Raw genomic sequence first — 23,690 nt, forward strand, 5'->3', positions numbered from 1 at the left:
TCCTCCTCCTCCTCCTCCTCTTCCTCCGACTCGCTTTAAACAAAATAACTAACCGTTCAGCAGAAACCTTCTTGATGAACTCGTCAATAAGTTCACCCCCCTCCCCTGTTTGCAGCCCGAAGGTTCTTTAGCGTGTTCAAAAGATTCCGCCAGTCCTATCCTGAGCCAGAAAAATCCATTCCACATAATCAAACCGCATTTCTTTTAGATTCATTTTAGTATTATTCTCCAATCTACTCCTGAACCAGGATAGCTCAGTCGGTATAGCAACAGGCTACGGGTTGGACGGCCGGGGTTCGATTCCTGGAGGAGACAAGAGAATATTCTTTTCTCCATAGCGTCCAAATCGGCTCTGGGGCTCACCCAGCCGCCTACACAAGGGGTGCCAGGGGCTCTTTCCCCGGTGGTAAAGCGGCAAGACCTTGATAGTGACCATTCAACTCCATCTAGTGCTGAGGTCGAGGTCCGCTCCCCGTACTTCCCCGTGGCGTGGTGCCAAGTTAATTAAGTACCCTTTACCAACTGCGCCTGCGGTTCTCTTTCTTTCAGGTTTTTCAACTGAAATGCAGTTTGTATTTTCAGTCTCCTCCTGCTTGCTGCATGTATCGCCCAGTCAATTATATACACGCACACGTGCATATACTGTGTATGTTTAGGCTACGAGTCACAGTAATAGTGCCTAACTGAGAGTGAATAGTAACATCTGAAAGTGCACAATCCCCTGCTGATAATTTTGTACATTCGCCGATTATAATTCCCAATAACCGGAGTATTCACTTCTGCCGTAACAAGTAGAGACTAGACCTGTACAGTAATTATTTGTACTCCGAACTTGTGCATTATATGAACTTACATATGTTTCTGTAAGTAGCCTCATATGCGCTTCGGAACTTCAAACAAGTCTCTAAAGAAACATTTCCCGCAAATCCTTATTTTCTTTAACTTTCTCAACTACAGCAGGCGAAGGAGTGCTTCACGAAATTACATAAGCATTTTTCCCAATACTGGGAAACAGTTTTCGTCAATCTCATCTGAAATAAAATAAAACTGGGATTGGGTCGACTAACAGCTCAGTTATCTTGTGATCAGAACCAACTGAAATCTCACGTATGGAGGAAACATACGGTCGAGATATTGCCACACAGCAGTGTCTGTGGAAACCGGAGCCGTCTCTGCCGTGAAGAGAGCCCCTTAGTCCAGGCGGTCCTGTCATTCAATCGCCGTGCAAACTGATAATCTAATTTCGTGTTTCAGAATCCTAATCGTAACATATGAAGCTGAGTAATAGCCGATGAATAAAGGCATACACAGTAGTTCATTAGTAAGACAAGAAGACTTCTGGAGGAGATGTGTGAGGAAAACACTTCAGCGTAAAACTAATTACACGAGAAGTGAAATAAGAAAACGGTACAAGATCGAAGACATAAAATACTGTTGCTAATGAATGAGCAGGGTAGCCGAACGGAAGATCGCCGATCACCACATCGGGCAGCGGAAAGGCGTCCAGTAGAGCGTCGGGGAACGGGCAGATCATTATGAATATTGAAGAAAGTAGTCTTCTGGGATTTGGCACCGTGTATATGTGGTGTTAACCGACGTTTCGGAGGAACGTATCGCCTCCATCTTCAGGGTAGAAGAAAAAATATAAGAATTCTGCAAGCGAAGAGACCGTGAGAACCGGTAAAAGCAGACTGTGCTTTTAACGGTTCTCACGGTCTCTTCGCTTGCAGAATTCTTATACTTTTTCTTCTATCCTGAAGATGGAGGCGATACGTTCCTCCGAAACGTCGGTTAACACCACATATACACGGTGCCAAATCCCAGAAGACTGCTTTCTTCATAGTCACCGCCGTGAAAGCCTCAAATCTTACATTATGAATACTGATTGAGGATTTAGCGGAAATAAAAAAGAACAAGGACTCTCTGAGGAAATTATATCAAACGGCCAGAAATGAAAACGTGGCTCGAGGAACTCTTTAAAAGGAGGAACCTCGCAGAAGAAGCCGAAAGTCCCGCTTGTGGTACGATTACCATTCGCCTATGTATCTCTGAAGATGAAACAGGCCTACACACGGTATTCTGTAGGGGAACCCTTTGGCAAGGCACGGAAAAACATGGAAGGATAGCATTAAAAGAAATGATGGTGAAGGATGTGAATGGAAGTGACTGAGGATCATGCCTGGTGGTGGGTGTTGTTGTCAGGTCTGGATTCTGAAGTTACAGGTTCCAGAGAATGGAGTCACGAAAGTTTTGGGAAAACAGCTATCCCAAGCGTGACATAAGCAAGGCTGCATAGCAGAAAGGTGTGTTCTCAGTGTGACTCATGCACTTCCTGCTGGTTTCAGTGTCTCATGAATGATGTTAGTCAACAAGACAAGACAAATACTACTACGGGTTTTACGGATGCTGCTCGTATCCGGCTGCATTCCGTAAGCACTGACGTTGGGCATGACGCGTGACAGAGAAAAGGAAGTGTTAGTCCTATGGTATAAAGAGGCAGACAATAGACAAACCTGCACAGAATCTCAGCAAGTTCTAACTCAGTGTACATAATGAAGCTCTCTGTGGTTTTCTTCATTGGTAAGTACCGCAGTCAACATACGTTTGTTCCAGTCTCTTTTTAGTACGTCAATGGCGACACAGTTCGCTATCCATGGCTGCTCTAAGATTCAAACAAGATGACTTGTATTAGTTTTGTGGTAGCGAGGAGTTAAGTTAGCAGTGGTCAGTCTTCAGTACTTGTGTAATACCACCAGTGTTTCTCTCTCGTCTTAAACAATGCAATATACTTTTTGGTGAGACCACTGAGTTTCAAGCGGTTGTCATTATATTGCGTTTATTAAAATACACATACAAGATTGGACAAGAACATAATCTGTGTATGGTAAAAGCATTTTAGTTCGTCAGTACATGTATGATCACGGGGTAGCCTAGTTGGTTGAAGCATTATGGTACAAGCCGGAAGGTCGCGGGATCGAATCACGATGAGGTAATTTTTTTTAAGTTGACCTAATCCTTCCAGCCACACTATGGCCCTGGCGTCGACTCAGCCTCTAACAGAAATGAGTGCCAGGAATATTCTTGGGGGTAAAGGGCGGCCAGCACGTAAGGTTGACAACCTTACCGCCATCTGTGAGCCGATTGTCTAGAAAATGTGGGACCCTCAACATCTCACAACCCTATGGGCCTCCACGGCCTGTTACAGGGATAGCTTTACTTTACGTTTTTTTTTAAGTATGGTCAGTGGTAAAGATAAACGTAAATTTCTCTCTGTGCTTAATTAATTAAGCACTACGCCATAAAGGCGTATGGGGGAGTGAATGTATAAAGCCATACTTTCTTGACCTTGGCACTAGTTGGAGGTGAGTGCTTAGCTTCACTCCCCTGCCGGTTTACCCCTAGGGAAAGAGCCCCCTGTACCCATTGGATAGGAGACTGGGTGGACCACAGAGCCGGTCTGGACGACGTGGAGAAGAGAAAATTCTTGACCCTACTGAGACTCGAACTCCGACCCCTCGGTTGTCCTCCCAGTAGCCAGTCGCTATACCAACTGCGCTATCCCTGCTCCATATGATCAGTATTTGTGGACTGAAAGTAAAAGATGGCAGAATATATTTTCTAAGTCGACCTTTTAACCTGAATTTATTTGCAGGTGCAGCATGTGTCCTGCTCTTGCTACAATGTGCAACGTCCCAGCTGTGTCCACAGTGCATATGTAGGAGCTCATACAGTCCAGTATGCGCAGTAAATACCGTAACCGGAAAACTGAGAGGATTTTCCAGCCAGTGCGTGCTTAACTGCACGAACAAATGCAGAGATAACAGTAAGTGGTTTCTGTCAGTGCTCTTCCCGTCATGTCTGTGTCAGTGAACGCGTATTGCGTATTTATCCCATTTAACGTCAGACTCCTTACACCTGACACGAGTTTTTATTGGTTTTTGTATGAGTTATTTAGGAATTATTTGTTTAAATTACGCATTTGTTTTTTCTTGGCATTTCCCCGGTATAAGGCGGCAGTTGCATGTAGTAATAACAAAATTATGGACGTGTCGAACAGAGACGCTCGATCTAATCGACGCTGGCTGTTTACACCATACTTACTTACCACCCACGTAACCGATCTTGTCATTGCAAAGCCTAATACATTGTCACCTGTACAGGTCATGAAGAGTCTAATGAGGAATGACAGAATTTTTATGAATGATGCGTTGGAAAGTATGTAGAGTCACAAGGTGGTAACCTACTGCAATTTGCTACCACATCCCCTCGAGGAACGACAGAAACTACGGATAAAGTCTGTCTTTCAGCATGCAGAATATCTATAGGCCAAAATTTTAAAATCTCCCAAGTATAAGACAGAAACACCGAAGTCGTGCTCTGAGTCCAGTCAGCCAGTAAAATATAAGCAAAAACTGAATAGATATTGTTAGATTGCTGAGAGAGGTATAGTATTTTTGCTGTCACTACAACTGAATTGCCTCTGGGACATATCCAGTGCCCTACTTGTCTGCTTTCCATTTTTTTCTCCGGAAGTAAAGAACTCGAAGTTGCAATTCTCGATTTTTCTCGAAATTTGCAATTGTCCAAATGTTTATTAAAACGAAGTTTCGTAGATTTGACTCTGTCGCCGTTCTCAGGTAAAAATCCTACTCAGTTGAGTTAGTATTTGCCTCCGGACACGAAAGGTAAAGTTGACAACTCATCTCTCCTGGGGGAGAGCCCCCTGCACTCTGTAGGGAGAAGGCTATATGGTCACAGAACCGATCTCGGTATGTTGGCGAAGAGAAAAATCCCTACCCCTACTTTAAATCGAGCTGCAGTCATCAATTCCATAAACAGTCACTTCATAAGCTATTCCGCTAGTGGTAGAGAAAAGGGAATCCCCTATGCGAAACCATACCCGCTCACATAGCCATAGTCTGTCACTTTACCGACTGAGTTATTATGGTCCGCATTCACATATACGTTAATGAACTTTATTTTGCCGAATGCATAAGTACACATGCCCGGTCACAGTGGCGGCGCGGTCTAAAGCGTGAACAGTCTTCACTCTCTCGAACACTGGGATCGTGGGGTCGAATCCCACTCAAGGTATGGATGTCTGCATGTATTTATTCTGTATTTGTGTTGTTCTGTCTGTGGGTAGCGGCCTTGCAACGACCTGATCCCCATCAAAAGAGTCCTTCCGACTGTGTAAGAAACTGATAAAGCGGCCAAGGTCCAACAAACGATTATAAAGATATAGGTAGATAGATAGATAGATAGATAGATAGATAGATAAGTACACAATATTTAATTAACGCATTGTTCAATCCACTTGACCTGTCTCACGACAATGTGGTTACACAGAGATATTTGTAATAAACCACGAAACATGTACAATGGTGCAGGAGGACGCACGTAAACTTCATATCAAGTACATGCTGCTGAACTAAGGAAAGGTGAGGGTAAAGTTGCTCCTATGCTAAATTCATGCCATGAAGACACGTGGAGGAATTGCAGCATAGCTCCACCATTCTTGACCTCGGTCCTAGCTCGAGGTGAGTGGTCAGTTTCACATTCCGGCCGCTTTACCCCCACGGAAAGGGTGCCCGATGCTGAATATACGGGAGGACGGGCGGGCCCCACAGTCGGTTTCTATTCTGTGGATAAGAGAGAAATCTCTTGCCCCTGTATGGAATCAAACCCCGGTTCCTCGGCCATCCAGCCAGTAGCTCCAAAGGAAGGACTGTAAAGGAGGCTAGAAAGATGCAATCCGTACGAGAATGCACGCAGTTTTCACATGCATTCTTACACAACAGTTTCTTGTGAAGGTAACGCTCTAGACTTGTGTTTGGGAGTGCCTGGCAAGAATCTAGGTAGGGACACCCGGCTATCCTGACTGAAGTCTTTCGTGGCTTTCTTCAGTCCATCCAGGAAAATACCGGAATAGTACCTCAGTTGCCGGTCACGGTGGCCACGCGCTCTAAGGCATGAATTGTCTTCGTTCGCTCGAAAACTAGTATCATGGGTTCGAATCCCACTCAAGGCATGGATGTCTGTGCGTGCATTTATTCTGTGTTTGTGTTGTCCTGTGCGTAGGTAATAGCTTTGCGACGGGCTGATCACTCGTCCAAGGAGTCCTACCGACTGTGTAAAAATGATCACGAAACTGAAGAAGAGGCCAAGGCCCAACAAAGGGCTGTGGAGCCATCGATGAATGAATGAAAGAGTGAATGAACGAATACCTCGATTAGGCCACAACCGCTCCAGCCCATTTCCTCTCCATTTCACCGTCTGTCACCTGACGCTGCTTAGGGTCAGTGCTGAAAGCTTCGGTGAATAACCCACGAAAGAAGGTACATGCTTTCATTGCGTAATACTCCCTTACGAAAGTGTACTTCTATGACGTAGGCTTCATTAAATAAAATGGCCTTACAGATTTTCATAAGGACATCTATTGAAAGTAATACAGACGCGCCCATCGGCAATCATGTGCAATGAAAGAAACAAGGAAAGACACCATGTCCTTTCTAGGCGTTATGTCTATGTTTAAGATAAAGTTGTCCCTGTGCTTAACTAATTAAACACTACGCCATGAAGGCTTATGAAGGAGTGGATGTGTAGACCCTCATTTTCTTTACCTCGGTACTGGCTGAAGGTAAGTGGTTAGTTTCACGCTTCGGCCACTTTAACTCCGGGGAAAGAGCCCCCGGTACCCATTGGATAGGAGGTTTGGTGGACCCCAGAGCCGGCGTCTATTCAGTTTATGTACACTGTGCATATTAATGATGATAAGAAGAAGACGTTGGAATGGAAGGGAAGTAACTGTATTTTTTTGTTCGTAGATACCAGTGTAGTTGGTTGCGGTATTATAATTCGAGTTGGAAAGTCGCGGGTTCGATTCCCGATGAGGTCATTCAATTTTTCAATTGACTTCATCCTTCCGGTCGCACTGTGGCCGTGTGGGGGACTCAGCCTTTAACAGAAATGAGTACCAGGGATCTTACTGGGGATAAAGAAGGGCCGGCGCTTAAGACTAACCTCACTGTCATCTGTGAGCCGATTTTCCAGAAAATGTGGGAACCTCGACGTCTCACAACCCTCCGAGCCTCCACGGCCTGTTGCAGGATACATTTACCTTTTACCTAGATACTGCAAAGCAGTTGGGACGAGGTGTCAGAATTAAGATCCAGTGGATATTTTTTTCTGTAGTAAACTTATACATCGCTTACAGATATAAAAATTTATGCTGCCATTTGAACTTGAGCACACGAGGAAATTTATTGGACAGAATTACTGGGGTTTTTACTTTTTTCATCTTCCGATATTCTAGAAAATACAAAAAAAAAAAAGACGTTTCGGAAACTGGATCTGTTTCCGTCCTCAGGTGAAGGGGGAAAAGACACCTACTCAGTTGAGTCCCTTAGAAATAGTTAATCTCAGTCACTGGGCAAACCATGTCAGATATACACAGCTAATTAAGTAGGGGTTTTCTCCCCCTTCATCTGAGGAAGGAAACAGATCTAGTTTCCGAAACGTTGTGTTTTCTATTCTCTAGAATCCCGGACCTTGAAAAAAGTCCAAAAACCCAGTAATTATGTGTGTTATACACCATCGTCATAACCCTCTAGAATCTCGAAGGAAATTTATTGTTTCTTCGTCTTACGATAAACATAGGGTCTACGATCTTTCGGGAAAATATTTAACATAAATTTCATTGATATTTATTGTCATATGTGTGTTTATTTCAAGAAAAGGTGCCTGCACGGTAGTGTATGTGTCCAAGAGCGGCATCAATATAACGGTTAGAAAGTACGTGATAAATTCTTCGTGATTTTGTGTTCTAGGGTTTGAATATTTGGGTCTTGGAAGATGTGGTCGGTATACACCCAGAACGACAAAACCACCAGCAGCAACAACAACAACGGCATCAACAGCAGCAACAACAGCAACACGTAAAACAGTAGTTACAACGCCCCTTCCATATCACACATACTACGAGCCTTAAACATAAAAATAGAAAAAAATACAAACGATGTATTGTCTAGTCCAGAGTTTGTTTGTGAATAAATGAGTGAATGATATTCCCTGTGATAGTAGGCTTGCCGCATTGATCATATTGCGTGTAATATTGTGTTCATATGTTGAAATATATACATATATTTTATATAACAAGCTGCAGATATTTTAAAACAGACCCTTTGGGCAGACGCATATAAACACGTCATTATTTTTCGTGTTTTTCACCGTTTTCAATTTAGATCTGTTTAATGTCTTCTACAATGTTTACATCAAGTTGAATTATATTTCAATAAATACTTTTTTATAGCCGATTACAGTGGCCGCTCAGTCTAAGGCATGAACTGTCTTCGCTCTCTCGAAAGCTGGGATCGTGGATTCGAATCCCACTCAAGACATGGATGTGTGTGTGCGTTTATTGTATGTTTGTGTTGCCCGGTGTGTAGGTGCCTGCTTTGCGACGGGCTGATCACTCGTCTAAGGAGTCCTACCGTCTGTGTAAAAAAGATTACGAAACTGAAGAAGAGGCCAGGACCCAACAAAGGGCTGTAGAGCCATTGATGAATGAATGAAACGCTTTTTACGTACCAAGTATTCAGTGAATTTCTCGTGAGTTACCTCTGCATTTCAAATGATCTTCACATCTACAGTTTTGGATTGATAGTGTGATCATGTTGTATAGATTATTTATCTGTTCTTTTCAGAGACGGGCATGTTTCTGTGCCTGTACCTTAACTTCTGTCTAATTAACCTTTTGAACTAATAGACAAATTATCGTGAAATATGTCACAGACTTATGCCATGCTGGTAATAAAAACATAACGGATGCACATGCGCCCGGCCATTTTGTAATCTCTAAAACATGGCTAACAACACGCAAGGCGTTTTCATGCCACCAGATACGACCTGTCTGTTACAACTGATGGGCCGAGAGGAAATAGCAACGTTCAAAGCCTATTATCTCGGTCGGACGATGCGGCAGCAGCTCCCAGAGTCATACTGCGTCAAAACCGGACAAGACATTAGTTCGACAGTTCTGGAGAAGATGTAACAGAAAGAAGTCCCTCGGCAACTTCGAGCGTCGGAGGTCGCTTAGTGTACAATGAGTGGTTAACCCAGTGCCGATCCCAGTGGCCGCGCCATCTGAGTCATCAAGTGTCTTTGCTCGCTCGAACGCTGGGATCTTGGGTTCGAATCCCACTCGAGGCATGGATGTCTGTATATATGTTTATTCTGTGTGTAGGTAGCGGCCTTGCGACGGCCTGACCCCCCCCCCAAACATTTAGTCCTACCGACTGTGTACAGATTAAGGAACTGAAAAAGCGGCCAGGCTGTAATAAAGGGCTGTAGAGCCATAGAGACATAGATAGATAGATAGGCAGACAGACATAGATAGATAGATAGATAGGTTGACCCAGTAGATCGAAGTCCAGTTTTATAATAGTGACCGTCAATCATTCGAGATATGAGTTAGGGAGCAGAATTAACTGCAAATATGTCAAATGCTGAGGTCAACTGGGAAACACAGTTTCATATTCGGTTTATCTCAAGTTGAAATCTCGGTCTATGGACCGTGTTTTCCTCAATACCTCCAGACAAATGTCGATAGAATACTTCAAATTAGGTGATGATCGCTTCCTTCCAAACCCTGTGCAAATGATTAGGAACAAATCGTCCTACAATTGTACGCTATAATCATGTAGTCTGCCATACTTAGAGCGTCGTTCGATGAACGATGGAACGAACTGACTAATTAATTCTATCTATGCTCTACAGCCCGTTGTTAGATTTTGGTTGCTTTTTCAGTTTCATAATTTGTACACAGTTGGTAGGACTGCTTGGACGGGGATCAGCCCATCGCAAGGCCGCTACCTACACACAGAACGACACAAACAGAATAAACACACAAAGATATCCATGCTTGAGTGGGATTCGAACCCACGACCCCAGAGTTCGAGCGAGCGAAGACAGTTCATGTCTTAGACCGTGTGGATACTGAATCGTCAATTAACTGATTACCAAACTAAATAACTAATTAACAACAAACAGTAAATTAATTAATGAAGTAAAAATTAACTACTCGACTAACAAATAACTAATTATCTGACTTTCTGTGGTGCTGACTGAGTCCATAGCTTTTCTTGAGCAGCTTGCTTTATTTTCACCTGCTCAGGGAGCCGAAGATCACTCACCGTGGTCACGAATGCCCATCCTTGGAAGCTGTCATCAGCCAGTTTGGTCTGGTACCTCCAACATAGCCTGTTTCTCTAAGCGCTTGAAGTTTCTCAACCAAACCCTTGCGTGCAATTGTGTTCATATAAGATATACAATCAAACAAACGATGTGGTATGAATTTTCAAAAGCCATATAGAAAAAAAATGAGGAAGTACAGTCATAATTTAATATATATGAATTTCCTTTTTTCCCAAATTACATAGCCATTCTGAATCTCTTATTCCAAATCGAAATTCTTTCACTTCTTTCGCCAGTGTCCGTCCTTCAAAATTCACAAGCACCAGTTCGCAGTTGAAGTAATTCTGCGGGGGTAAATAAAGAATATAATAAATACAAACTTGTTCCACAATATACTGCATTATACAAAACACTTCACAATCAAGATATTCTAAAAGTACAAATAGTTAAGGGAGAAATAATATAATGAAGAATAAATACACACGTTCCTATGAATAAGAACCGTGCAATGAACTGAAATGTGAGGCGGGAAAATAAATATGTACACAGTCTCTAATAGGGAACTGTGTAAGGTCGAGTAGTTCGTTTCACGCAGCCATCGCCTTCTCTCCTGGGAAAAAGACTACACGAAATCCATTGAAAGAAAGTTATTTGGGCCCAATTTTCTCTGTGGACATGGTAATAAATGGACAGGCTCAACCGTCCCTATCGGAAATATAACCTCGGCTGTCCAGTCAACTTTCAAATGAAGAACAGAAGTAACCAAAGAGGTCTGACGGAAATACACGAGATGAACGACGGATACAGAATCTACGCCGAGTTGCTGCAATTCAACCCTAGGAGAAGGAGAGAAACCTCATCCGAGGTCACGTCGAGGATGCAGCCATGCGAAAGGAGAAGAGCATACAGAGCTCTCAAGAGAACTTCACCAAACTAGTCCTACGCAGCTGCACTGCGTCAGTACACGCAACATCAGCAACCAAAGTCGCCCTTAATCTGTGTGAGAAAAAGGCAAAATAATGGCCTTTACAAAAATGGTACCTAACTTCATGAAACAAAATGGCTGCTAGAGTTCAGAGACGTTGCGTTACCACTATATGCTTTATATTGCTGAAAGGCAGTCTTCTCGTCTGTTGTCCAAAAACATAAAAATTAGAATATACAAAACTATAATTTTGCCTGTGGTTCTGTATAGATGTGAAACTCGGTCTCTGACATTAAGGGAGGAACATAGACTGAGGGTGTTTGAGAACAGGGTGTTGAGGAGAATATTTGGCCCGAAGAGAGATGAAGTGACAGGAGGTTGGAGAAAACTGCATAATGAGGAGCTTCATAACTTGTACTCTTCTCCCAAGTATAATTAGAATGATCAAGTCAAGGAGGATGAGGTGGGCAGGTTATGTAGCACGAATTGGGGAGACGAGGAAAGCGTATTGGATATTGGTGGGAAAGTCAGAAGGAAAGAGACCACAGGGAAGACCAAGGCATAGGTGGGTGGACAATATTAGAATGAATCTTAGAGAGATAGGATGTGATGGTATGGATTGGATAGATCTGGCTCAGGATAGGGGCCAGTGGAGGGCTCTTGTGAACACGGTGATGAACCTTCGGGTTCCATGAAATGCTGGGAAATTCTTGAGTAGCTGCAGAATTGGCGGCTCCTCCAGAAGGGCTCAGCTCCATGAGTAAGTAAGTAAGTATTGCAGAAAGGCAAAGAATAATAACTACCTCTGATTGCTAAGAGATAATCGGAAACACTGCTTTCACTGATCCTCTAAAATATCAAATAAATCGCGACCACAGACTTCTAGGCTTCTAAGGCGGAAAGTCTTGACCGACATGGAAATGGTTAAGCTCCGTATCGTTTAGCTGCGTAAGACTGAATTTCTCCAAATCAGACTTTTACGTTGCCAGTTTGTTTACAAACAGACGGTCTGTCCCTACCGTTTGCAGTTACCAGATAGTGGTCAGTGTCACGATCAACTCGCCTGAAAGATCTGATATCAAGTATTCTGTTTATCTTGACGTGACATGACTGATTGTGTGTTTTTCCATTAGGTGAAATTGTTGTGTACTTGTGAATATTGCCACGTGAGAATCTTCGTAGCTTGATCATCAGATTTTAAACATCATAAGTAAATTTCCATATTTCGCTTAAAGAGTTATTCCAATACATGCTCTAGTTCTTCACAAAAGCTGTCTTTATATAATCGCTTTATTCTCCGCTGTGCTATGAGCATTCAGAACAATAATATCCCACAAGACACATCTCACTATTACGAGTATATACGACGTTCTATCTCTAAACAACTTTACACTCCTAACTACTAATATGCTTAGGGACAAGAATATCGACTGTGTCCAGAGCTGAGGGACAACATTAGGGCTCTTGTAAATTTTTATTTAAAATGGAGCATGCGAGTGACGACGTCTGTTGTGCAGTGTCTGAAAACTTAATTTTTCTAATAATTTATCACAATGAAAAATAAATAATATTCTTAATAATTATAATAATATAAATTATAATAAATATTAATACATTTCAGAATGTGTTATTACTGTAATTTTAGAATAGTTCAGTATAGTTCTACAGTTCGTATTCGATTTCATGGAAATCTGTCATTCAGTCTACCGTATACGAGCCGATAAAACTTACGAGTCTCCGGGTTTTCACAGTTGTAGATGTCCAACATGCAGGGGTTGGAGAAAGTTTTCGTCGTGACGCCGTTTCCAGCGCACACAGGCAGGTAGATCCTCGTGCACAGTATATCACACGCTCCGGCAGCCAGGCCGAGCATCATCATCATCACAGCTAAACATGGATACACTGTTCAACACATTTTCACTTCAAACTACAACGAATATTTCCAGTGCTCTCACTATCGAGTCTACATAGAGTCGATGACAGGATGATCAGCAAATGTGGAGCAAATGATGGAATGAGAATTAACAAGGCAAACTGGACTCGGAGAAGACTATCTCCGGTGTTATTTTGTCCACTACAGATCCTACATGATCTGATCTGGGATCGAACACGAGGTATGACAACTAGCTCGTTTTGCCTCTGGCTACCATAGTAGTGATGAAGTATGGTATTTCTTACGGGACGATGTAAGACAAAATACCATGCAATGTCATGTACGGAAGATAAAAGAATCGATACATTTTTAGTTTTATGAAAGTCTTGAAAAGATAGAAACATTCCTCACTGAGGGCTGATCTAACGCGCAGAAAACGTAACAGTTGAAAGATTATGGTATATTGTTCCTTGCAGCCTTTTCCTCCTGGGCAGAATGATAGGATCCATCTGTGTGACGTCAGCCCCCACAGGGCCGGATTCTGTAAGCTTTCAGTGACAGTGCCTAGGTGAAAATGGCGCCTATGGGGGCCAGTTTTTTCTGACGTCCATAAAGTATTTATATTCCCAGAGGCTACAGACGATGATATGCAAGAAAATACCAACCGGCCTTGAAATCTTTGTATTTGGCACGGAATTCTAACGCCTTACTACAGCTCTCCCAAATTAGAAAGATGAATTATCAGAGGAGGAAAACAGAGCTTCATAATTTTATATTCCCGGCTTGTAGGATTTACAAATGAAGGTTGATGAGACGAACGGAACATAAAGTACGTATGGGGAGATGAGAAGTGCATACAAAATTTTAGTCGTGAAACCTTCAAGGGAAGAGAAAACTTAAAGTGCCAATGGAATGGAACTTAAGAAATAGCTTGTAAGGGTGTAGACTTATTTCATATGCCTTAGGATAGGGTCCAGTAGTGGGCTTTTGTAAACACGGAATTTAAATTTTAGGTTCTTCACCGACAGAGCAAGAATCAGGTTCTCAAGAAGGACCTTCTCCTTGGAGCTACTTTTAAAAATCGTATAACAGTACAATAAGCAGGAAACGTTAGCATGATTTTAATCCGGATTAAAACCGGAGCAAGATACGTTCATTGGCAGCACAATCCGCGTATCCAGGTTCTTGTTTTATGCCAATTCTGACCTCGTACGCATGCGTAGTCGCAAATAGACCAAACTACAACACATGAATAATTCATGTAGTCACTGGTCCTCCTGTCTGGGGGTTGGGCTCGATGTTAATAAATCCTAAAGGAAAAAGAAAGAAAAATAAGAATAAGAAAAGGACAACGCCTCGAAGTTGTATTGTTCTTTATAACAACCGAAGCAAAGGAAATGTATGTTAGATCTATAATTACCCCAGAAGACTGCTTTCTTCAACTACGAAATTATTCGACGAATTGCGTAAGTACCGCATGAAAATTTTGTCAGGAGATTTCAGTAAAAAGTACTGACATAATATTTTCATACCAATACCTGGGGACAGTAGTTCACGTTAAACGGCTTTTTATTAATAGGATTAACGTTGTAAATTTTCCAAGCCGAGAAATCCCTCTGTTAAGAGTAGACATCCCTGTCAAGTGGTGCTGAGAATATAGGCTAAGAGAAACTTCGTCTCTCACAGTAGGAGAACAGCGTAGAATGAAGGTTCTCGAGAAACGAATGTTCAGGAGAATGTTTAGATCTAAGAGAGGGGAAGGGGTAAGAGGCTGGAAATAAATGCGCGAAGAAGTCTTTCTCATCTTATTATATTCATACATGTCACCATATATTATTACGATTATACCCTCAACAAACTGGAAGGAAAACTAGAAGTGGAGAGGAGGATAATATTAAACTGCATTTTAAAGAACTAACATGCGGCCTGAATTTTTCTGGCATGGGATATGGATAAGTAGATGGCGCTTTTGTACACGGTAAAGAACCGTCAGATTCCAGAAGAGGTGGGAAATTTGTTTGGAGGTTCAGCGAAGGATATGCTCAATGGAGTTAGTTCTGTTGCTTAAAAGTCGTCAGTTTCTAACTGTACAAAAATAGGAATTCATGACACTTGCCAGACTAATTTTTGCTTACAGTAATGAATGATGGACAAGGCAAATCAATGAAGAGCGAAGAAATGCGTTTAAATGGGGGGGGATGAAGGATGTTCCTTTCGGACTCAGAAAGAAATGATTATGAGAAAACTGAGAATAGAGACTTTATAAAACAATGCACAAGATATCAGAGAGGAGACATTTACAGAATTAACTATGACAGGATCATAGAAGATCCAAGAATAACATCCACAAGCAAAAAGCAGTCTGGGTAGATGTTTGGAACGACGAGGGATTCGTAAAATATTTTTGTAGATCTAATTATGGAAATGATGATGATGATGATTATGATATAGTAAAGGTAAGGCTGTCCCTGTAACAGGCCGTGGAGGCCCGTATGATTGTGTCGCATCGAGGCTCCCACATTTTCTAGAGAGTCGGCTCACAGATGGCGGTGAGGTCATCAGCCTTATTCGTCGGCCGCCCTTTACTCCCAGGAAGATTCCTAGTACTCATTTCTGTTAAGAGACTGAGTGACCCCAGGCCATAGTGCGGCTGGAATGATTAGGTTAATTGAAAAATCCAGTGACCTCATCGGGAATCGAACATGCGACCTTCCAGCTTGTAGCATGGTACCTCAGTCAACTACGATACCGCGTGCCCCTTGATGATTATGATATGATGATAGATAAAGGTCTTAATAATATTAAATATTTAACGTTACCTAAAGCGAGGAAGATGAATTTCTTCATTTCTCTTTACCACTGAAACTGGAACCGCAGACTCGTCACCTGTGAATGCTAATTCTGGAAACCATATCATAAAAGTAAATGTGAACATAACTGAACACTTTATCAACACAAGGATTTATTATAATGTGAGATCATGCACATTGTCTGGAGGGTTATGGAACTGAATAACAAGGCGACAGATTTCCACAGACACGCACTGTCGGAGTTCGGGTCTCGAATAATTGTCCGTAAACTCTTCCAGAAAGACATTAATCTTGCTGCGAAAGACCTCTTCCAAAAGTAATAAATAATTTTTGAAGTTTCGTATGAGTGCAACCACCTCTGTGGTCTAGTGGTCAGAGTTCCTGCCTACAGATCCAGAGGCCCTGATTTCCATTCCCGGCGCTACCAGATATTCTGAGAAGTAGTGGGTCTGGAACGGACTCCACTCGAGCTCGAGAGAAAAATTGAGGAGATATTTCAAGGAAATTGCGGCTCCGGTCTAGAAAACTGAGATTAACAGCCGTGGGGATCCGTTGCGCTGACCACGCGACACCCTCTATCCGCTAAAGTAGGCACTAACTTCGCAGACAAGCGGCGGTCGCTTGGTCGGTATAGTTCGCTTGAGGGCTACAGACCACGAAGTTTCTCGTATCAGTGCAGAGCAGTGTAAACGGGCTTTTTTTTTTTGTGGCGGCCCGATCCTAAGTGACTTGGAGACCGGACCTCACAAACAATCGACCCCTTAATGTGTATAAAGTAGTTCAACGAATTTCTGGTTTTGTGCGTAAAATAGTTTGATACATTTATAATTTGTTTACATTATGTATGACATGAGAAGGCTCTTCAAAGACCGCAGAGAAGTTGCTTACGGTTGTACGGTATGGCGGGCCTTGCTTTGCAGGTCCTAGCCTTAGCTCATTTTTCCGTGGAAATTCCTGCCACTCGCTGGTAGAGCTCTATAACCTCTGTAACCTATAGTCCCATTTTATTTGCAGTCTGTACTAATACATTCAGCAAACTGTTATGGTGTACAGCGAGCTTGCATGCGTATCTGCATTTTTGTTTGCTTCGAGTGTCAAGCCTGTAATATGAATATTGTTGGACGTCTGTTAGAAAATCTGTATAAATACTGGAAATATAAATATACTCGCAAATACAAATACGGTATTACAGCGGCAGAAAATAGCACAATTTCAATGCTTGTGCTAAACAGCCACCGTATCACTCATGAACTGAGCCCTTCTTGAGAAGTCACCAATTCTGCAGCTACTCAAGAACTTCCTAGCATTTTATGGAACCTGAAGGTTCATTATCGTGTTCATGAGAGCCCTCCTGTCATGAGCCAGATCGATCCAGTCTATACCATCCCATCCTATCTCTCGAAGACTTGTTTTAATATTATCCTCCCACCAAATTCCTGATTTTCCTAGTGGTCTTTTTCTTTCTGGCTTTTTCACCAGTATTCTACATGCATTCCTCTTCGCCTCCATTTGTGCTACATGCCATGCCCATCGCATCCTCCTTGACTTGATCATTCTAATTATACTTGAAGAAGAGTACAAGTTATGAAGCTCCTCATTATGTAGTTTTCTCCAACCTGCCCTCACTTCAACTCTCATCTGTCCACATAGTCTCAACACCATGTTCTCAAACACCCTCAGTCTATGTTCCTCCCTTAATGTCGGAGACCAAGTTTCATACCCATATAGAACCACAGACAAAATTCTGTTTTGTATGTTCTAATTTTTATGTTTCACGATCCAAACGAAATGAATCTGATTAAGCTGAAGAACAGAAGAGGCGAAACCAGGAGGCATTTCAGGAACAAAAAGAGGGAATATCTGAAAACAACAATGATGAGATTGCAATGAACAGTAAGAACAAGAACATTAGAGACCTGTATAGAGGAATAATTGACATTAAAAGGGGTTACCAGCCTATCAGTAACTTAGTGAAGGATGAGAATGGTGATCTGCTTGCAGATTCCCATAACATTTTGAATACGAGGAAGAAATAGTTCTCTCAGTTATTGAATGTACATAGGGTCAGTGATGTTAGGCATATACACAGCTGAGGCATTAGTACCTGGACTTAGTCCCTCTTTAGTTCGAAATTGCTATTGCAAAATTGAAAAGTTATAAACCGCCAGGCAGTGACCAAATTCCGGCAGAACTGATTTAAACAGGATGTGAAACAGCCATTGTGTATGAAAATAAATCGAGGAGGAAATGTCAGGCTGAATTTAAAGAGAATTTCGAAGTGAATAATTGTCACATGAATCTTTGTAAGTGATAGAAAGCAAATGCGTGAAACCATAAGACGTATATTGCTAAGCAACGGCGTGGTAAACACTCATCGTCAACAATACAGACTGTGTTTTCTGTGTTGCCTGTACCGAGGGGTTATAAAAGGACACAGTCAGAAGGGGGAGGCGGGGTCGAATACCTCCACCGTGACCCTGCGAGTCGTAGGAGGCGGCGAAAAGGGAAGTCTCAAATCTGAGACAGTAAAATATGTTACCGAGTCCCAACGGACTCGGACCCGAGAAAAACCACGCTGGCAAGGGTCAGCAACATATACGAAGGACAGACCCGTCCTCTCGTCAGAAAAGGCGCCCCACAGAAAAAAAGCCGTGACTGTCACACAGTAATATATATCTGGTCATGAGGGTCATGAGCCCCAGGAGGGTGCTCGACACCAAGATTTATTGACTGACAGGCCGTCAGTCGCTATGTGACTTTGACTTTGAGACGCGACCAGATCATCCCTTGTGTAGTCGGTGTCGAATATCTCTACCGTAGCCCTGCGGGTTGTAGGCGGCAAAGAAAAGGGTCCCAGTGACTGGGGGTAAAACCTGGCCGCCCTGTTCCTGGGGGATATAAATATGAGGGACCTGGCCCTTTATGTTTGTGGAGTCTCGAATCTGAGAGAGTAAAATATGGTCATGAGACCCGCGAGACTCGGGCCTGAGAATGGCTGCGCTGGCGAAGCCAGCAGCAATTGTAAACTATCGATCCATCCTCTCGTTAGAGAGGATGTTATATAAGGACTGTAACAGCAAGTGTTCAGTTGAAAACAAAATTACTTGTCGTGAGTCTCAAGGAGCGGTAAACCGCCAGTCGTAAAGTAACTCTGACGTTGACTGATGTGACCAAGTAGGAGAAGCAGGGGTAGTCGAGAAGTAGTAGAGTGAGTAGCAGTCGGTAGTGAAGAGTCGAGACGCCAACCTTCATAGATAGGAGCAGAAGAACTGAATGGGGTCTAGCCTTCGGAATTGGCAGTTACAGAATAACGACAAGAAATGGAATTAGATGGTGCAAAGAAGACTTCATATGTGATTTGAAGTGACGGTGAGACTGCTATAAATCCGTTGCCAGGATACAACTAGTGAAGACTGAGAACCCCAGTGCGTGTGCAGAGGTGGACTGTAAGTTGCGTAGAATAGCAGTAGCGCTGTATTACCTACAGTCCTGAGTTGTGTGAATGTATAATGTTCAATAAATCCATTCATACAATCCAAAACCCGTCTTATTAGTCACGCAACACGTGACAATATGATTGGCTTACCTGACTCACTAGGGGCTTCTCCATGCTGAAGCTAAGCCATGTTCCTCTTTATATACTTTCTCTGAGATACGTTTATTTGAACTGTGAGATAAAATACTCTTATCCTATAAATAACGCACCGTTAAACAGTTTTTGCAGACAACATCTGTGTTATCGCAGGTGGATCTGTTGGAGGGCAGACGCCATTTGTCTGCTGTCCTCGTTTCGCCGATAAGAAATCGATAATTTGTACAACTTAAATTCAGAACAATTTAACATTAATTTTTCTCGAACATGAACATTCTTAGTATTGCTGGGTTTTTTAATTTTGTCAGTCGTCCAGAATTCTAGCTATTTCTAAAGGACCCAACAGAGTATGTGCCTCCCCTCTCGCCTGAGGGCTGAAACATTGTGTTCTCTAGTTTCTATAATACAGGACAAAGCCCCAAAACCCAGTAATTCTGATTATTATACACTATCGTCAGCGCTCTTTAGAATACACATTAACATTTTTCTTCATTTAATTCTTCAACCAATAATGTATTGTGTAATGAGATGAAGCGCTTCATAGTATTTATTCTTGTTAAGGTGTGATGGGTGGAACATGTAACACAAGTGGGAAAGATTAAAAATGCATATATAATATTTGTCGGAAATATAAAGGGCGGATAGATCTACTATTTTGGATACGTTTGAGTAGATGCGAGGATAATATTAAAATGGATTTTAAAAAAAGTGTTTGAGAATATGGACTGGATTCATCCGCACAGTATAGGGATCAGTGGCGGACTCCTGTGAATACGGTAATGCATTTTCCGGTTTCACGAAAGGCGAGCAATTTCTTGGTCATTTAATAGACTTATTAGTAATTCGCAAGAAGAAATATTAAGTACTGTAACCTGTATAGCTAGGCAACGGCGCGATGAACACCTCGCTTAAGCGACTGACAATAAGTACATGATCATTGCTAGGCAACGACTCAAGATACACTTCTCAGCAGCCACGCAACAGTAGGAGCTGTGTTCTCTCTGACTATTTGCTAGGTTAAGCAACTATTCTGACAACAAAAAAGATATTGTCTGTCTCGTCCGTGTCAGGGCTATATAGCAAATTTCCAGAACATCTGCCATTAAGGACCTAGAATTCCATAAAAATTTACGTCCGAGTACTCTCCTGTCCACAACAGGCAAACTATTCGAAAAAGTCATCCTGAATATAGTCCAAAAGCACATTGAAGAAAGAGCCTGTTAACGCAAGCCAGTTTGGTTTCCGTGCACGTCACAGCACGACACTGCAATGTATCAGGCTAACGGAACACTTGACCCTTAATTTCAACAAAAATATGTCTACGGCCGTGGTGTTCTTCGACATCGAAAAGTCGTTTCAAGCCACATGGCCTTCTGGCTTGCTATATAAGTTATCCAGATTGGAATTTTCGACCAGTTTGGTCAAGCTCATTAGCTCCTTTATTTCACAACTCAAATTCAGTATTTCGGCGGAAGGCGAAATGACTACGCCAAGGAAATGCGAGCAGGGGTGCCTCGAGGTTTTGTTCTGTTCCCTACTTTGTACGACATGCCCACCAAACACCTGGTGTTTTACCTAGCCCTCTTTGCAGACGACACCTGTCTGTATGCGACAGTTCGCAAGGAGGGTTTTATTGTTAGAAAACTGCAGCGCGGTCTCAGCTCAATAGAAACCTGGTGTGAGTGCTGGAATATTAAAATTAATGAAGATACTATTCAGGGGATTTACTTTCTTCTTAGTCATCGACCGCCTGAGTCCCATCTTACACTGAATGGTCGAAATATTCCATTTGTAATTAGTGTAAAATATCTAGGTGTAATCTTCGATAAGAAAGTTACGTGGCGATTACACATAGAAATTATCGAAGTCAAGGCCTTCAGAACGTTTATTACCATATATTCCCCACTCAGAAGTGAGCGATTGAGCGCTAACATTAAACTGACCCTCCATGAAGCAGTCTTAGGAGTATCATGACTTATGCTTGCTCCGCCTTGGAGTTTGTGACAGAAAATCATCCACTGAAATTGCAGTGCCTGCAAAACAAAGTTTTCAGCACCATTGGAAATTTTCCAAGGAGCACATCAGTTCGCAATTTGCACATGGCTTTCAAACGTTCGTGCATATATGATTATATAACAAAATTATACAGGCAACAAGAGGAAGTCGTACAAAATCATGAAAATGCAAATTTTCGAAGCACTGGACAAAGCGTACCCCGACACAGGAATTATAAGAGGCTTAAACTTGGCGGTGTACAAGCATATGATCTTTCAAGCGACTAGACTTCGGTTGTATCAGGAGCTATTAATGGTAGGTCATGATCTATTGTACTTAAGCCTGGACTGACAAAGGCCTGATATATGTTATGCATACATACATACAAACAATTAATAGCATGTAAAATGTAAATCGGACATACTGACAGCAGACTTATTACTGCTGACTGTGACTCTGGCAAACTACAGACCCGTCGTCTCGTCAGAGAGAGCGCCCCACATCAACAGACCCGCAACTGTCTGACAGTAATACAAATTTGGTCTTAAGCCCCAGATGGGTGCTCTTTTCCAAGACAGACTGGTAGACTGACCGTCGGTCGTAACATAGCTTTGACTTTAGCAGTTTGATTGAGAGAATTGTACCAAAGCTGAATTAAGTGTTCGGACCAGGAGATTCCAGTCGTACAGCGAAATTGAGAGAGAGAATTATCAATGGGGAATTGGGTCGAAGAATACTTCGTAGTGATTTGAAGTGATAGTTTCTGTATTGAAATCCGTTGCCAGGAGACGACTAGCGAGAACTGAGAACCCTGGTGCGTGTGTAACGGTGAACTGTAAATTGTGTAAATCAGCAATAGCGCTGTTGATTGTAATTAAGAGAGACTGCAACCCAAATGCCAATAAATTCACTCATCCGATCTAGAACCCCCCCTTAACATGACATTTTGGTATCGAAAGTTGGTGGTTCGGACCATATTGGATTCTTTACGGCCGTAAATACGGGTCAGCTGGTGTCAGAATCAGTCGGATTTAAGTGATCAATCATATTATTGGATTTATTTACTTGGTTAATTTGTATACGGCCGGTCACGGTAGCCGAGCGGTCTAAGGCATGTACTGTCTTCGCTCACTCGGAAACCAGGATTGTCGGTTCGAATCCCACTCAGGGCATGAATGTTTAGTCTGTATGTGTGCGTTTTCCTTTGTTTGTGTACAGGTAGAGGCCTTGCGACGAGCTGATCACCCGCCCAAGGAGTCCTACCGAATGTGTAAGATCGAGAAAACCGAAGTGAACGGAGAAGTTCATGGAGGTAGGCCTAGGCCCACTGGGGCTGTGGTGCCAAAAAAAAAAAAAAAAAAAAATATATGTATACGGGTTTCCTCTGTTTCAGCAAATTCTGAGCTATTATCTTAAAATACACCGTGACCACTTCTTGCAACATTCTTCCTAGTTCTTGATTCGTTAAATCCTCCCATTCCAACCTGAGGAAATGTAGTTATGCAGACCAAGAGTAATTCTATAATTACTTTTTCCGGTTCCATACTACTTTTTAATTCATACAATATCGTTAAGCAACCTAAGGATCAAACTTTGGAGGTTTTTGTGCCGTCTGTGTGCAACGTTGATCCAACAGCTGGCCAATTGGGCTGAAGCATGAAGTGTCCAATAGAGGACTGCGATGAAAGAATAGTGAACGACGTTGCATGTAGACGACACAAAAAGCTCCAAATTCAGATCTATACAGTACAACATGATGCCGAAGTAGTTCGCTAAGGCTCAAATGTTATCCAAGAGTTTGCCTGAAATAATTGAAAAGAAATAAAGAGTACAGGCCTCAGTTTGAGAGGTGTGGTAACAACTACAGCTTGATACACTGAGAGATAGAATACATGAGTTGCAGAATTTTCCATGGGTAATTAATAGTAACTCACCTTTTAAAGTCATCTCTCTATTATCATGAAACAGGACTACAGCCTGCATGGGCCGTGACGTAAGCGCAGGCGGGTTAGTTGCCGGCTTCCCGCCTCAGCGGATAGGATTTGATTCTAAATGAGATCACGTGGGGTTTGTAGTGGAGAAACTGGTACTGGGGTAGGTTTTCTCTGTGTATTTTGGTTTCCCCTGCAGATTTTCACCATATTCATTATTCATCCCATCATGAATGGGATATTCTCGATACTCAATAAGTCATGAAATAACAAAATTAAAAAAAAAGACTAATATGTAAGTTTTGAGGTTTTCACGGCGATGACTATGAAGAAAGTCGTCTTCTGGGTTTGGGCGGTGTGTATTCTTCGT

General features: G+C 42.3%; 1 protein-coding gene and 1 long non-coding RNA gene across 2 annotated transcripts; one reads left to right on the forward strand and one right to left on the reverse strand.

Annotated features, from left to right (window-relative positions):
• Positions 1-1,812: 1,812 nt before the first annotated feature.
• Positions 1,813-8,074, forward strand: LOC111867294. Its single transcript, XM_023857017.2, has 3 exons — positions 1,813-2,580; positions 3,653-3,823; positions 7,830-8,074. The coding sequence occupies exons 1-3, from the start codon at positions 2,553-2,555 to the stop codon at positions 7,988-7,990; spliced, it is 360 nt and encodes a 119-aa protein (XP_023712785.1). The 5' UTR covers positions 1,813-2,552; the 3' UTR covers positions 7,991-8,074.
• A 2,306-nt stretch (positions 8,075-10,380) lies between these two features.
• LOC111867270 lies at positions 10,381-19,454 on the reverse strand. The gene is made up of 4 exons (XR_002843302.2): positions 19,389-19,454; positions 15,812-15,893; positions 12,851-13,006; positions 10,381-10,538 (listed from the first exon to the last, which is right to left on the reverse strand). It is a non-coding gene; the product is annotated as an uncharacterized LOC111867270 (long non-coding RNA).
• Positions 19,455-23,690: the final 4,236 nt, after the last annotated feature.

This window comes from Cryptotermes secundus, unplaced genomic scaffold, assembly GCF_002891405.2.
Source record: "Cryptotermes secundus unplaced genomic scaffold, Csec_1.0 scaffold1475, whole genome shotgun sequence".
NCBI lineage: Eukaryota > Metazoa > Arthropoda > Insecta > Blattodea > Kalotermitidae > Cryptotermes > Cryptotermes secundus.